Genomic DNA, 16,156 nt, shown 5'->3' on the forward strand with positions numbered 1-16,156 from the left:
GTGTCTGAGCGGGTTACAGACAGCCTCATCCCCTCTGTTAACTTCATCACTTGCTGCAGAATGGTCTTCATTTCATCAAGTGAGAAGGAGGATAGAAAAAAGGAGGCTGTCAAACATTATTGGGATGCAGGGTACAACCAAAGCGCTCCTTCCTGCCTGTCCGCCTTCCCCTCCCTCCCTGTACCGCTCACTCGCCTCCTCTCCCGGAAAGCTGCTGACAGAAGCTGTCACTTTGCCACAGCACTCTGCTCGACACAACCAGCAACAGGAAGTGTGCCGCCGTGACCTCTCGACGCGCCGCAACCTAGTTTGGTCTCTGTGTTATTTTTGAAACACTATATAAGAATAACAGCTGAAAGGATTTGTCTTTCTAAATCAGTTGTGAGATGAGAAACCCTACTGATGTGACAGAGGGAGGATGGTAGCGAGTGGAGTATGTCTAACACTTGATGGCTCAGGAAAGTGTTTACCAGCCCACAGGTCGGGACACCCCAAAATAAATCCAAGGGCTGTTTCAGCTTGCACTGTTCTGTTGGAGTATGGCTAATCCAGATGAAACTCTGTTGACTTGGTGATAAACACGTTTTACATTTCCTGTTCCTGCTTCACAATGAAAGTCCCCTATGGGTTTGTTGGGGGGAAGCTTTTAATGTGTAGCAGCACGAAACGTAACATAGCACCAGTATGGATGAAACTTAATTACTCAGGTTCTATACGCCCACTTTGGAACATGAAGCATCAATGATATACCTCATCTATCACATTTTTTCATATCTAGCTGTGCCTCACCCCATGAGAGTCTTCTCTGTGGCAGCTCCGTCTCCACTGTCACTGTTTCCTGCAGGATTTGTGAGACTGTGGTGGGTGGACCCCGGACCCTCTGGGATGGTTAGCTTCCCCGGAAGACAATTTTGCTTAATTAAATGCATCAATCTGGTGCATTTTGGGAGACAAATGGAGGCACTTTATCATAAATAACATGAACATGAAAAGGAAATTCTATAAATAATGAAATGTAGAAAACAATTAAATATTACACTGAGCTTTGGCTCTGCTGCCTTGAAAATAGTCTTTGTCTACACAATTAAATCGCAAGCCTATAGGCAATAGTCAATATTAATCAATTGCTTTCCATCATGCTTTAGTCCAGAGTTGTAACTAAACCTTGACTGAGAGACTATGTAATTATCGTCTGTTTTAAATCACGTTTGCATGTGAGAGCCATCGTTACCATCATAACTACATATTGTCTGGTCTGATCCACACAGAGTTACTGCTGGAGAACGCAAGTTTCGTTTTGTGTAAGCGCTTATCAACAGATTTGTACAAGCAATGATTTAAGATTTCCATCTTTTGACTTATACAGAGTGAAAGTTGTTTGCCAAAGCAATGGCACAAAATGCTACCATGAGAAGTGCCACAGTGCCGAGCAATTAATAGGAAGAAATGAACATTGTTCATCCAGTGACCATCATTTGCTTTTTTTTTGCCTGGTGATGTCCATTTGAGAGCCACTTTGAAGATCCACATTCATAAAATGTAGAGCTGCAACCATTTGTATACATTAAACATAATGTTAATGAAGTAATGGACAACTGTTTTGATTCATGGATTAATTGTTTCAGCCATTTAAATGCTATGACAGCCAGTCCTCCCGAGTTCCTTATTTGATGTCTTCTTGGGCCAGAATATATTGCAGTCGCTGTGGAATGAGCACACTTTGTTCATTTGATTATTTGCTAGCACAAGGGGAAAAAATGAGTGGAATTAAATGACAAACAAAAATGATTCAGTTACAGGCTACACACAAACTTAGTAATGAAACAGTATCTCCTCTAATCACCTGTCGAAACACACGAAAGTCATAATTGGCAAGGAATACAACAGTGCACTCAGATATTCCCTGCTGTGAGGACATGGCAGAAATGCATGTGCTCATGGCCAATGCATAAATTAAAGCAGACCGACCCGGCTGGACAAGGCAGGTAACCTGCAACGAGGGTTTGCAGGTAGACAATGATTTAGCAGATTTGGTGCAGCAGGGCCTCCTGGTTGGCATGATACTGTTCACTGTACACTGAGTCTACTCTTATTATGTGGGAGCTTCTTAGTGGATCTCCAGAGACAGCAGCAATCCTACTTCCACCTTGTCTGAGATGGCTTTGTGCCAGTCACAAACACACACACACACACACACACCTTTAAGCTGTTACAGGCACACTACTGCTGTAAAACGTGCATGCATCTAAACACACATTACATGGATGAACAGGTGTGTACATAACTGCTCACGGGCACATGCACAGGTGTACACACACCTGCCTACATACACACTTATGCGCAGGTGCATGCACAGGCAAAACTGAGTTAACACTGAGATACACACAGCAGTGCACACACATTCAAGCATAGACACCAGTGTGTCTGTGCTTGTCTATGCCCCCCCCCCCCCCCCACACACACACAAACACTTCTCATCTTATAGATGACTTGTGTGAAGCACTTCAGCGTGGAAGTGAAGAGGGCGGGGGAAGGGTCCATCAAATGAAATGAATATGTATTAGATGGGGTTTGAAGTAGTGACTTGTATTCAACTTCGCATTCTCATGGAGCGTCTGTCACTCCGTCACCATCAGGATATAATAAGGCATCTCAATGATGCTCAGAACCCAGGAGACTTTCACATCTAAGACACCTGTCCGTATGTGCGCGTACCCCCACACTCCCTCTTCCAGCCGACTGCAGTGCCTTCTTTCTTTGTGCCTCTTGCACCCTCCCTCCCTCCCTCCTCCCAGCTCCCTCTCCTCTGCCTTACCTTCAAACTTTACCACATTTTACCCTCTCTTTATGCACCATATGGGTTCAGCCGAAAGTTAATAAAATCTCCTCCGTCTCTCTTTTCTCCAAATATCCCCTCTTGCTATATCTTCCTTCCTTTCTTACTTCCTCTCTGTTTCTTTATCTATTGTTCTGTCTGTGTATGTACCTCTCTGACACCACAATGCATTCATCCTGAAGGGCACGGGAGCAACTCCTCCTGAATACTGCTGTGTGGGTGTGCATTTGTGTGTGCACATCAAAACTCCATAGTGCCTCCATAAGTTAATACCCTGGCAAACCTCTTGCCCTCTGACCCCAGTCTCCCTGCAGACACACAGTTCAGTAGACTCTTCAGGATTTAGACAACTACAGACATGAAGACTTCCTTTCTGAACTACACAGTGAATTTATTCAAAAACAAAAACTTGAAAAATGTTTTCTCCAGCCTCTGAGGCTCATTCATCTCCAAAACCACAATGGTCCAGGATGTTGGTTCTCAAACGAGACTGCACTGAATTTGAATTTGTTTATTGGATTTTTGCATCTGTTTTGAGCAGTCCTGTTTGATTTATTCCTCAAATGTTAACATCAGAATTAACTTTAACTTTCAAATTCGGATTTTAGATTTAAAATTATTTCAAAAAACAAAGTTGATACCTCAGTTTGTGTGCTGGACATGTCTGTCTTCGTGTTCACAGTCCCATATATTAAACTTCCAGAATGAGGAAAAGCAAACGATTCCTGCATGGTCTCTGCAGCCCACCCACTGGTAAAATGTGGCTCCTACAGGCTGTTCAGATTCAGCTTCTGTCGTTACGTAATGAAAGGAGAGATTTTCATAGGCCGGCCTCCTTTGTGCAAAAACACTCCCCCCTCTCCCCAGAGATATCCGAGAGGGGAGGCATTCATCCTCGAGGTGAAGTTCGGTGTGTCCAGTGATAAGATCGCAGTGTTTCACAATGTCGTTGCTCAGAGTTAGACATGCAAATTGCTCTGTTGTTGGTTGTAATAATCAACATCAACCATACCAGACCCAGCAACTGCACCCGAGCCACAGGTAAGCGTCGCCACATTTTGATAGTATTTACATTTGCCGAATAATTCTAAGTCACCTTTACCGTTAGCAGGAGCTAGCATTAGCTACATGGTAGTAACTGTAACAACACATACTAACAAACCAAGTAACATATTCAGACACACTAACCATTCTGAAACATCCTGCTGCAGCCGCAGAGACTGAATTTCTTCAGGAGCCTCTCTTTCTGGGTTCGATTCTGGGTCAAACTGGTATGGCTGAATGACAGCATTTTGGCGAGGCATAGCATTACATCCACCGTAAACATTAGCCCATGCTACCGCTAGTGTAAGCGGCATCCTCTCTGTGAGAGGGAGGCTCTCCAAGTTGGTGTTGACAGAAGGAGCTCATTAGCATTTAAAGGTGCAGGCACAGAAACAGCCTGCTCTCAGTAGAGCTCACTTGACTGACTTTTAGACAGCTGAAATTCAGGGTTTGGGGCAATACATTTCGAATACAGTGTTGTTGGACCTCTGACAGCTGTGTGAAATTGATGAAAAACATTAAAACATGGGACCTTTAAACACAGCTGTCTGCAGGAGGCAAAGTGATGAGGCGTTATATCAATCTGGGCGAATATGATGATGTTAGTTAACAACAAAAGCAGGAGAAGAAGACAAAATAAAACAAGACAATGAAGAAGACACTGACCATCGATATGGCGAGTTCAGTGCAAATCAGCTGTGTGGAAAAACTATGGCGAGCAAGTAGGAGAGTGGACGAGGATGGTGTGTTGGAATCGTCTGACACTTGTATGTGAATGTTGTATGAAAAGTGTTTATTTCAGCCTTTTATAGTCCATCAGGTAGTCTACCTGATGATGATGTCTGAGCAGCTGTGATTTCATCCGATTTGATTGACAGTGTTCTTATATGAGCAAACGACCTCAGAACTGTCATCACATTTTGATATAAATGCTGTTAAAAACACACCATGACATCCCTTTTTGCTAAATGAGACCAGCCAACCTTAGATACCCAAATCTCTCTTGTGGAATAACCAAAACTGTAGCAAAATAATAGTGTCTTCATGTAGGATCGAGGAGAGAATCCAATTTCAGGGCCTTAAGGATTCTGTTTATCACAGAAATGTTGTTTATGAGTCAATGTTGACCTCTATCCTAATTTCTTATACATACACAGACTTGTACCTTTTGCCTTCTTGCCGAGGAACCAGATATTTTCAAACACTTGACGTGAAACCCGGGAGAGTTTCATGCCCATATAAGCATTACATTACTATTATTTCTGAAAACTTAGGCACCAGAAAAATACTTCCCTCCCTCTTTGCAACTTTATACAAGTTGGGCTATACTGTATGTTACCAGTGCGCCCAACTGCACCAACCAACCATTCCGTGTAATCAGCATTGTTTTGTCAAAAAAGTGTTGTTGTCACGCTTGTGAAGCGTCACTTTTCAAGACTGTTTAATTTAGTTTAGAGGAAATGCCAAGCTGCCATGACCCAAATCTCCCAAACCTACCCGCTTATGTAACTGCTGTCTTCTTCTTGTGACCTGTTTCCTTGGCGTATCCACACACAAACACACGCACACACACACACACACACACACACACACACACACACACCCACACAAACGCACAAGCTTCCAGCCTATGGCCAGAAAAACCCTCTGGCTGCTTTAACCTGCACTCACCTCATCTGCAGACACATGCATGTACGTTAACCTCTTCAACCAGTACTGTCATCCTTCAAACATATCATTCTTTCTTTGATCACTTTCTATGACTGATACACACACCACCCAAACACACACACACCCACAGAGGCTTACACATCTTTCCTCCGTCTTTCCACCCGAAAGCATGTTTCCAAAACCTGACTTTTTGTCACACATCACATTATATCACATTGCATTTTGTCAAAAAGTCACCCATGCTTATCAAACCCGTCTTATATAACTAACCTCTTCAAGTCCAGAATGTTGCACCCTAAGTTAAGCAGCAGCAGCAGCAGCAGCAGCAGCAGCAGCAGCAGCACCCACCACCACACTCATTAATGGTGTATACTGTACATACCACACATGCGTGCACTAACGACTCGTACCTAATAATAACTGTGTATAAACAGTTGTTTGGCCTTATTTTTCTACGACATGCCTCTTAATCTCCCCACTCTAAAAATTGCCCTTAAAATCATGAGGCATCATGGGAGCTGTCCATATACGGTAGATTGTAAAGGGAATGGATGCAGGTGCGCTGTTGTCTGCACTCAAAATGATATATACATTGTGTTCATGCGTATGTAAGCACATAGACTTCTAGTCAAACATAAATAGATTTTTCTTACTGTCTATTATTTAGATAATTATTATATGATTTGTATTAAATTGAAAAATGCAGAATTGCATAATATAAATGTTTTTAATACCCTTATTAGATAACAGTATGATTCTGTTGTAACACAAAGAATAATGAGATTTAATTATTACCCGACACAATAACAGAATCTCTTCACTTTCAAGTTTTTCTAAAACATTTCCCTTCAAGATATTTACATTTGTGGCGTTTAGCAGACGCTTTTCCAAAGCGACTTACAGTTAGTGCAGTACAGCAGTGGTGGCTGCTATGCAAGGTGCCAACCAGCACATCAGGAGCACTTTGGGGTTCAGTATTTTTTTTTTTTCAGACCAGGAGAATCAAACCAGCGACCTTCCAGTAACAAGACGATGGCTCTATCCCTGAGCCACAGCCACCCATAATGTGTCACATTTCCACATTAATGTCAAAAGATAACTAAAGTTACATATTTAGTAGTTGTTTACGTACAATATCCTAAATGTTTCCAGGGAAAATATGAGATTAATTGTCAAAGAGGGAAGAAAGATGTCGGAAAATATGACTAGATATAACGTGTGTAAGATGTAAAATATGCAATGGAGGCAGGATATTTTGCCGTTTAACAAAAAACTTGATTGTCGAAAAAACATGTTAATGACACACATCGCTTGATCACAGAATATATACAAATATATAACAACATTTCAGAATTACCCAGGGCAACCCCATTCTCTTGAGGTAATGTGTTGCGAATGACCCACCCGTAGCTCTTTGTACTGCTGCACTAGAGGGGCACTTCAATGAGTGTTGCTACAGCATCAGACAGGGGCCGCTGACCAGGCTGCTATATTTGATATGGAGGACGGACTGGTTTATCATGTTATATACATTACAAGCTTTCTGCTCCGATATTGTTCATTTTGCACAAGTTTGTTTCGTGGCATTTTCCCGCAAGTGTTTAAGCCTGTGTGTAATTTTGCTGAAGTTATGGGGTTGAGCCAGTAATCTTCCTCAGTGTCCTTCCTACGTTTCACACAAACACGCAGGCACACTCACACACGACGCCTGTGACTGTGTGATCCATCAGCCACTGGGCAGGAATGGCGTGGCCACAGCCCAGACCAATAAGCTCATTAATCAGGCCGGGTGAGGAGTGGGTGGAAGGAGGACACAGCAGTGAATCTCATTATCTTACTTCACAGCACTGCTAATCAGTACATGTATTGATGATGACTGCTCCCATTCAGTGAGAGGAGATTACTGTTTCCATAACATGCAAGAAAGAAGGCATTGTGTAGTGATATACGCACAGGTATGTTATGTGTACACTGATGCTTTCTGGGTGGAAGGATGGTTTCCCTTCTCACACACATACACACACAGATGCACACACCCACCCACACACACACAAGTTTCTTCCTGAAGACGCGTGTCCTTGCAGCTATCTGAGTGGTCAAAGGTTAATAGCTTTTTATTGTTTCTTTATGTCCATTTTCCTGTCATTGACCAGAAAAAAAGAAGCTGTTTTCTTGTCAGTGACCTGTTTTGGAATATGTGGGTGGCGTGAGTGTATGTGTGCAGTGCACGTTGTGCATGGACTTATTGCGACAAAGGCTCTCAGCAGAAAATATTAGTAATGAATTGTAAATGCATTAAATCTCAATGGATTGAAGTTTGAACTGTTTGGATCAGGGTGATCTACACAAAATGTTACTATATACCAAAGAAAACCTCATTCAGAGCTCTTGATGATATCATATCTATATGTCTAGTTGATATTTTTACATTTGAAAGGCAGTGTGGGATTGCTGCTTGGGCGAACACATTGGTTCAAAATGAACTGTCTCATCAACTATTGGATGGAGATTCATGGTCTCCAGTGGTTGAATCAATTTGGTGATCCCTGACTATTTTACTAATCCCACCAGTAGATCAAAGTTTCCACTTATCCAGTGAAATATTTTACCATCTGCTCAACAGAACCAGGAAAATTCTTAAAGACTTTAAAAGTTCCATGATGAATAATTATGACTGCTGTGCTCCTCTGGCTTTTTCTTCTCTCACCGCCACAAGATTGACCTTTGTGGTTTTCACTGAAATGTCTCTGCAACAATAAGAGGATATTTTATGAAATTTGGTGTAGGCATTCATGTCCTCCTCACAACGATGTGCAATCAACATCACATCAGAATGTTGATTTGAGGAAATCATCATCAGTCTCAGCTGTACTGAGTATTTTGTGCTGCTTAATCCTACTAACGAAGATGGTGACAGTGGTATAAATACGATGCCTGCTGAACATAGCTGATGACACCGAGACGCATCAATAGAAATGGGTTGCAGACAAAGCGATTGTTTTCCTATGGAACAGTGTGTGCACAAAGCACAGAATCACCATGCTGTTGCCTGACTTGCTTTTCCAAGGTGTATTTGTCGCAGCTGCGCCTGCAGCGACGAGTCTTGGTATGGTATGATCAGGGGTCTTGTTTAATATCATTACATTTTGATTGTATTATATCAATATTATGCACATATTCAATTTACCAAGTAAATTTACCAATTCAAGTGCACCATAATAATTAAGGTAAACATGAACAGGGGTGGGATGGCAGGACTTCAGTCACCTAAGCAAAATTGAGTGGCTGTAAGGTTGAAACATATCATTAGTGATAATTCTGCAAATATCCTGTCCTCTGTCTTCAGATACATACAACAACAATCATTAGTTTACCCTGGTCTGAAAATACCCTTTTTTTTCAGCTAAAACTCGCTATTAAGTGGTCTGATGAAATATGTTTCTAATATGCCGGTTCATAAACAGTTACCATTATTGTGAGGAAAAAAGTTCGGAAAAACATCAATTACCTATCTTGGTGTTCCCATCAGTTAAGAAACAGGCTCCTCATGCCTCAAATCATCCCAGAAATACCATTTAACTCTCTTCATTTACTTTAAGGTCAGCTTATGATTCCACACAGTGGATACAGCTTTTACCAAACTTAAGAGACATCAGTAAGCTGCCCTGCTCCAACACATGAGCCTGAGAGTGAAAAAAATGCCAGATTGTGCAAAATCTAAAATACACACTGTTGTGCAGAAATTGCAAGCAGTGCACAGGTGTGCAAAAACTGCTTGGGTAATAAGAAAATAGTGTGTAAATAAACAAACAGTTGGTGGAGGTTAGCAAAGTTAGTAGGGCTGGCTGCTGAAGTGACGGGCAGACTCTGTGTTAATGATCAGGCGCCTCCTCCCACAGGAACGTTTTTCGAACAGATGGTTGCCTTTGTGTGCTGAGCTTGTGGCAGCCCTCCTTGCCTTTTGCGTCACCCGGCCGCCACGCGTTTTTTCCTTGATGGACGGCCGCAAACAGCCAGTGACCCGCTAAGTAGAGCAGCTGAGAACTGCCGGAGCCGTTCTCCAGAAGGAGCAGGGCGAGGCAGAGGTAGACCAGGCTGCTAGAGTATGCTGGAGACAGAAAGACAGAGCGAGAAGGTGTTGTTTTGTCAGAGAAACAAAACCGGTGTTGAGCAGTGAAAGCTTGGGAGAAAGAGCAGAGAAATACCTCCCATCCCTCTGTCTTCTCCCCTCCTCCTCCCCAGTGGTATTAATTAGCAGCAGCAGATGAGTGGAGAGCTGGAGCCTGAAGGGAGAACAGGTTCATGTCAGGTTAGCCTACACTGTTGTGCCCCCCCTTCCCTCACACACACACACACACACACACACACGCACGCACACACGCACACACACATACACACACACACACACACACACACACACATAAATAATAGGATGTGTTACAAATTGTAGAAATGTCAGTTTCCACTCATTATGGCCAAAACTATGAATTCGTTATATGCTTAAAAAATGGCGGACTCTTCATGAACGCATTGTCTTAGCTTGAACACGCCACTTTTGCACCCCAGACTGGGACACTACCACAAAGACTGGGAGCCCTCCAACAATTGTTGCCCCAGCCTATCTCTGTGTGGCCTCCCTTGTCCTCTTTCCATCTTCGGGTCGCAGGTGTGTTTGATGGAGCAAATCCTCTTCAGCTTTAATCAGCACAGCTGTCCACATCTGCAGCGTCGCAGCTCGCGTTTCACTCTTGTGTGACTGTGACCCGGCGTGTCTTTCTTCACTCTCATATGGTAAACAGAGAAATAATGGATGACAAATAATAGATGACTGCTCTTCTTTCAAGTGTCTCCGCTAATGGCCAAGACAGTCGTCCAGTGCCAGAAAGCTAATGTGATGTCAGCAGAGGCAAACGCAATAGAGGCAGCAAGTTGGCATGTAGGGGGGGTCGTGATTTGGATTTTAAATCTAAAATCGATAGAAATGAAATCTATTTCTACAATCAAATTCAAACATAGTATCGGCTGTACTGAAGCAAAGTCAGACTGCTGTAAAATACCCCAATCTTTGGAAAGAAGGTGAAATTGAATTGAAATTTTAATTACAGTTAAAAGTCTAACAATAGCATAGCTGTCAGTGCTGAAAAGGGCTTTGAATCAAATCGTAGACTTTGAATGTGTCTACGTTGAAAAAGCTCTCCTTGCACATTGAGATCTGTACACTGCAAGTTGATTTCTGTTTTTGATTTGTCTTGATAAGGGGGTACTGTCCAGATTGGAGTGAACATGACATTGTCTTGGACTTTCATGAGTTTGGAGTACACAAAAGAAAAAAGAAAAAAAAAAACTTTTTTGAGTTTAAAGTGCTTGTCTTAAGAACAGTTCAACCAAAGTGATTGTTCCCCTCTGAAATTGTTAGAGAGGCTAAAACCATTCAGTATGTCACAAAAAGAAGTCAGAAATATGTGAAGGAACATTTTCTGACTCTCTTCTATTCCATTGATTATCTTGTGACCCCTCAGATTCATCTGTCCATCCCAGCGCTCAGGTCTGAACCGCCGGTTTAGAGGACACAGTATTCAATCATGTTTGAAAAAAAGCAAATAACTGCTTTTGCAAAGAACACTCAGAATCAGTTAATAATACAATTAACTGAATGCAACTGAAATGTACCCATTCAAATAGTGTATCTGTGTTAAGATACTAAAACTATTCCTTTGTCCTGCTTCTTCCTCCTCCTCCTCCTCCTCTCTCTCCCTCTCTCTGTCTCTCTGTCTGTCTCTCCTTGCAGAACTCTATACGACACAACCTGTCCTTGAACAAGTGTTTTCTCAAAGTGCCTCGCTCCAAAGACGACCCTGGTAAAGTAAGTATTTCCCGAACAATGTAATGCGACTGAAAAGCTCAGCTTGAATTCAGCGCGACACACAATGAAAATGCAAGCCTATTTCAGCGAGCGTACAAATAAGAGCGAGACGACGGCAATTTCTTTTCACGTGTTTAGTCGCCCTCGTGCCGCACGTGTGCACAAACTTGTGCGTAAGTGCAACCCAAAGACACTGGTTCTCTTTCTTTGTCTCACACACGCTTGCACTCATATACACACACACACACACACACACACACACACACACAGTATCTGCACTTAAAAGCAATTTGTAGCTCCATAACCAGCTGAATGCCTAATGCTGCTTTCTCTGTTTTCTGCACCTCTTCGATATTGATTCTGCCAAGTAATAATGTGGTACAGGAAGTAATGAATAATAAGTATATGTAGGTACACTCCTTTGGATGCAAGGCCGTTCACGCATCTGTTATGCTTTATTAGGCCCCGTTCCACTCTCTCTCTCTCTCTCCCTCTCTCTCTCTCACACACACACACACAATCAGAGGAAGCATTAGATATTTTTCACCACTGCCACCGCTGTGGTTAGGAAACAGAGTTGGCACGGCCTCTTCAGCAGCTCCGCTTTGATAACAACAATTTGTCAACTCCTTGTTTGTGCTGAATCAAAGGAACCGCTCCGACGAGGAGAGTATATAATTACAGTTGATCAGTGAAGCTTGCCCCTACAAGATTTTTTTAATAAAAGCTCAAAGGTCCGCATTTCAACTCATCACAGGGTTAATGTGAGAAGCAATCCACCACTTTTACAAAAACTGACAAGCCCAAACTTTTCATTGAGCTCTCAAAACTCTGCTCGTTTTGTTTGGGGGATGGGGGGGAGCGGAGGAGGGAGTTTCTCCAGACTGAGGGGATTTTGGAGCCATTGAAAAATGAATTAGGGGGAAGAAGGTTTAAATAATTCAAAGAAAATCCTTGGGCTTTAGTTGAGGCCTATAGTCTGCGAAGACACAAAGAAAGCAGCTCCCCCCTGATTAGCCTGACTTGGACCTGACCAGCACCTTAATTCACACCGTGGATCGAAGTGGTCGATACCTCGGCATGGGGGGGCGGGGTCATGTGTGTGTGGAGCAGTTGAATGTACAAGCTGCTGTTTGAAGCCATAGAGAGAGGGGAGAAGCTAAATCATGCATGTGCTAACGTTAATTGGCTGTGTACTGTTCAGTGATGTGGGACTGAGAGACAGGGGGAGGAGAAGAGGCAAGGAGGGGGGAGGTGTGGTGGGGGGGATGTTGAGAGATGAGCAGTGTTTGTGTGTGTGTGTGTGTGTGTGTGTGTGTGTGTGTGTGTGTGTGTGTGTGTGTGTGTGTGTGTGTGTGTGTGGCCTAGATGAACCTCCTGAATTCAGTCTGCAGCTTTGGACCTCCTTGGGAGGGAAGAGGAAAAATGAAAGATGGAGAGAAAAAAAAAAAAATACCCAGACCGGGAGGAAATCAAGGACCTAAAAGCAATTGATTTCCTCCTCTCTCATTGTATGTGTTTATTTTGGAGGCTGCTGTGTTTTAACGTTGTGTATCAAAAGGATTGCAGTGGATTTTCAGGAGGGAGAGGAAGCAGGAGTGTGCACCAAACCTAGAGAAAACTGATCAAATACAGAGCTGGAATAATAAAACATACATCGACTGTTTATCAGATACGAAATCTATCTACTGCACTGTTTGTTTAAGTGACACTTGTTTCACCCCATTAGAGGGACTGAAGCCGCCTCACTGGGAAGAAGTAAGAAAAATGGAGACTTAAATTAGTAGTAGCCACAATAAGAGAAGATACATCAGAAACAAACAAAATGTTGTAAAAGATGTGATGGATATAACTCCAGGAAGTAATGAGGGATAACAGATAGAAGCTGTAATGCGTAAGATGATATACATATTCAAATCTACCTCTATAAAACCAGGGAATTATGTTCAAATGAATAATGTCATCAGTTAAGTCATTATAAGTCATTGTATATACAGGAACTATATTTTTCTATATTTCTATAGAAATCTATCTATCTATATTTTTATTAACTGAACAATTAGTCAAGTTTATTAACAAGGTTTGATACATTAGTGCTTCGACTACCAGTGTTAGGCAATCACACATTACCTGCTGACATGTTCCGTTTTTTTTCTGTAAAGGATTACAATTTGAAACGTAGTAATTACATTGCAGTTATTCACAGCAGTTATGGTTTATTCCTTTCATGGTGTTAATACAATATATTATGCATATAATACATTAAGGAGTCTTTTCAAAGGGATTGATGTTCTCAGCAATGTTTTTCCATAGGTCAGCTGATCAATGAATGTTTCCCAGGGTCAATATGTTGAAATCACCCACCCACAGCTCTAACCTAGTAAATCATTTTAAACACCCATCCACCCTAAGAACATGGGGATGAGCCCACAGACGTATTATATGACTAGATACACCAAACCCAAAGACGGTGTCCATTCAGTCCAAAGACGATTGCTGACATGTTGCAAATATTTTTTGTAACTTTTCGGTTTAGTTTAAATGTTCCTACTAGGCCCGTAGATTTTGCATGAGATGATGTCACAGGTTTTCATCTTGAGGGACTTTTTACAAATACAAACTCCCATGGAGCAAAAATTCACAGTAGTTGACCCTGTTTGCAGTTCGAGGCGTCCTTTCAACAATTTTACAGACATTTCTTTTTTAATGGAGGTCTATGGGGAAAAATGCTTTTTGGATAGCGAGGGAATTTTTTTGCCGCCCTCTGGGCTAAATTTGAAGCAAGGCTTGCTGTCATATCACATGGAGCCCTGGTTAGCCTACAGCTGTGCAAACGTTAAGTAAACTGTTGGTAGTCAGTAAATACCTCCATAGTGTAGGCTGGCTGATTAAACCAGAAGTTGTTTTCTAATTCTACTTGTGTTAAAGCAGAAATTGTGACGTGTGGTAGTGGAGGCTGGACTTGTAATTTACCTTTTAATGTAACATGCCCAACACCGTTGATTTTTGAGTCATGCAAAAAGGTTTTAGAAGACTGAATCAGGACAGGAGTTCAAACCTTGCTTTACTTTAAAGGTCACCGACTGTTCACTGAGTGTGTCCAGTGGTCAGACAGGGGAAATTGAAAGATTTAGAGGGTATTTTATGCCTAAAGCTGTGAGACTTATGAACAACATGATTCTTTTTGTTAATGTAAATGGTTTTAAAACTGTTTTGTAAATGTAAGGTTACTAGGTTATTTATTAAGTAAAAGACTAATGATTATGTCTTTTGTATGTTATCAAATGAGTTTACCTTCTGAAGATTAATTAAGTCAAAGAAAGAAATGACATGCAGGTAATTTCATTTGCTCAAGCAACACATTTAGAGGCTTTTTTTTTTAAAGTTACCTCCAGTTCTTGATTTTACATTCAAAAGATTAGTTTTACTACTTATCTATCTTATTTAGATTATCTACTAATCTAGAAATTGTATTTTTTCATGCTGTAGTAATCCTGCTCAGTATGATTCAACTGGACCAGGTGAAGTCAGTACTTCTAACTGTAGTGGAACATCTCCCCCTGTGTTGCTATTTTTGTTTACAGTGATTATTTGAGGACTTCTTCAACCACTGACTCTTTATTAAAGAAAGATATATGTTAGTGTACATAAACCTACAGAGCAATCGAAACCACTGGAGAAATACACAAGCTGAGCAGCTTCAAACACACGGCTTATCTCTTTTTTTTATTGGGGTCACTCTGCAGGGTTCCTACTGGGCCATAGACACCAACCCTAAAGAAGACACGGTACCCAGCAGGCCAAAGAAGAGACCGCGCTCCGGAGAAAGGGTGAGTACCTGATTGTCCTTTTTAACAAAAGAGCTGATTGTTTAAAAACCTCTTAATGTGTTGAACCTGCTCCTCTATCAGCATCTTAATACTTTCTCTTTCTCTTTTAGTTGTTAGCTTTGAATAAGCTAAAATATTTATTTACTAATTCAAGTTCACTGTTATAAAAATGAAGCCATGACATTTTGCCTCTGCTGACACTGTGAGCATTGTCTTAGGAAATGTTCATGATGTAGCAGTGTGAGAAGACACGTGAGCTGAAAAACAAGAGATGGGGGGGGGGGGGCTGCTCCATACCCCTGAGATGCTACAGAACTGTTTGTGTGTGAGCAGACTTCCAATCTTCCTCCTTTTTCCACGCTATAATGATGCCAGGGTATACCAGCAGGCAAACAAGGTGCCTTTAAAGCAATATAAATAAAAAAACAAGAATCTCCAGCCATTTTTGCAGCTCTGTGAGGCTGTGCTTCAGCAGAGCAGTTCTTTGAGCTAAATGCTAATGATGATATGCTAACTAGCTACCATCTTAGTTTGACGCACTGACATTTGCAGTAAAGAAGGGCTGAAGCTAGTAGAAATGTAATTAGTGTGAATTATGTGAATTATCGCTTTTCTTGAGATTTTGGAGTCACGCTCCTTGTTTAATCTTGGGGTCCTGTTCATGTCCATCTACGTTCCAACCCAAGCCGAAATGAGTTTTATCTGTAGGGTGGCAGCCTCAGAGATAGAGCGAGGAGCCCGGACGTCCGGCAGCAGCTCGAAAATAGAGCCGCTTCACTTTGGCTTGAGAGGAGCCAGCTGAGGTGGTTTGGGCATCTGATTAGGATGGGAACCTCCCTTTGGATGTTTTCTGGGCACGTCCAACTGGGAGGAGACCCTGGGGTAGATCCAGGACTCGCTAGGAGAGATTAT

The 16,156-nt window shown here is 42.0% G+C and overlaps 1 protein-coding gene across 4 annotated transcripts in view; it reads left to right on the top strand.

The window, feature by feature from the left end:
• Window positions 1–16,156, top strand: part of LOC119023276 (forkhead box protein J3-like) — a 68,721-nt gene that overhangs the window by 25,177 nt on the left and 27,388 nt on the right. For all 4 annotated transcript variants that reach the window (XM_037105087.1, XM_037105085.1, XM_037105083.1 and 1 more), the window contains exons 4-5: window positions 11,340–11,414; window positions 15,161–15,244. In XM_037105087.1, coding sequence (XP_036960982.1) covers window positions 11,340–11,414; window positions 15,161–15,244 — 159 coding nt within the window. The remainder of the gene's footprint in view (window positions 1–11,339; window positions 11,415–15,160; window positions 15,245–16,156) is intronic.

This window comes from Acanthopagrus latus, chromosome 7 (genome assembly GCF_904848185.1).
Source record: "Acanthopagrus latus isolate v.2019 chromosome 7, fAcaLat1.1, whole genome shotgun sequence".
NCBI lineage: Eukaryota > Metazoa > Chordata > Actinopteri > Spariformes > Sparidae > Acanthopagrus > Acanthopagrus latus.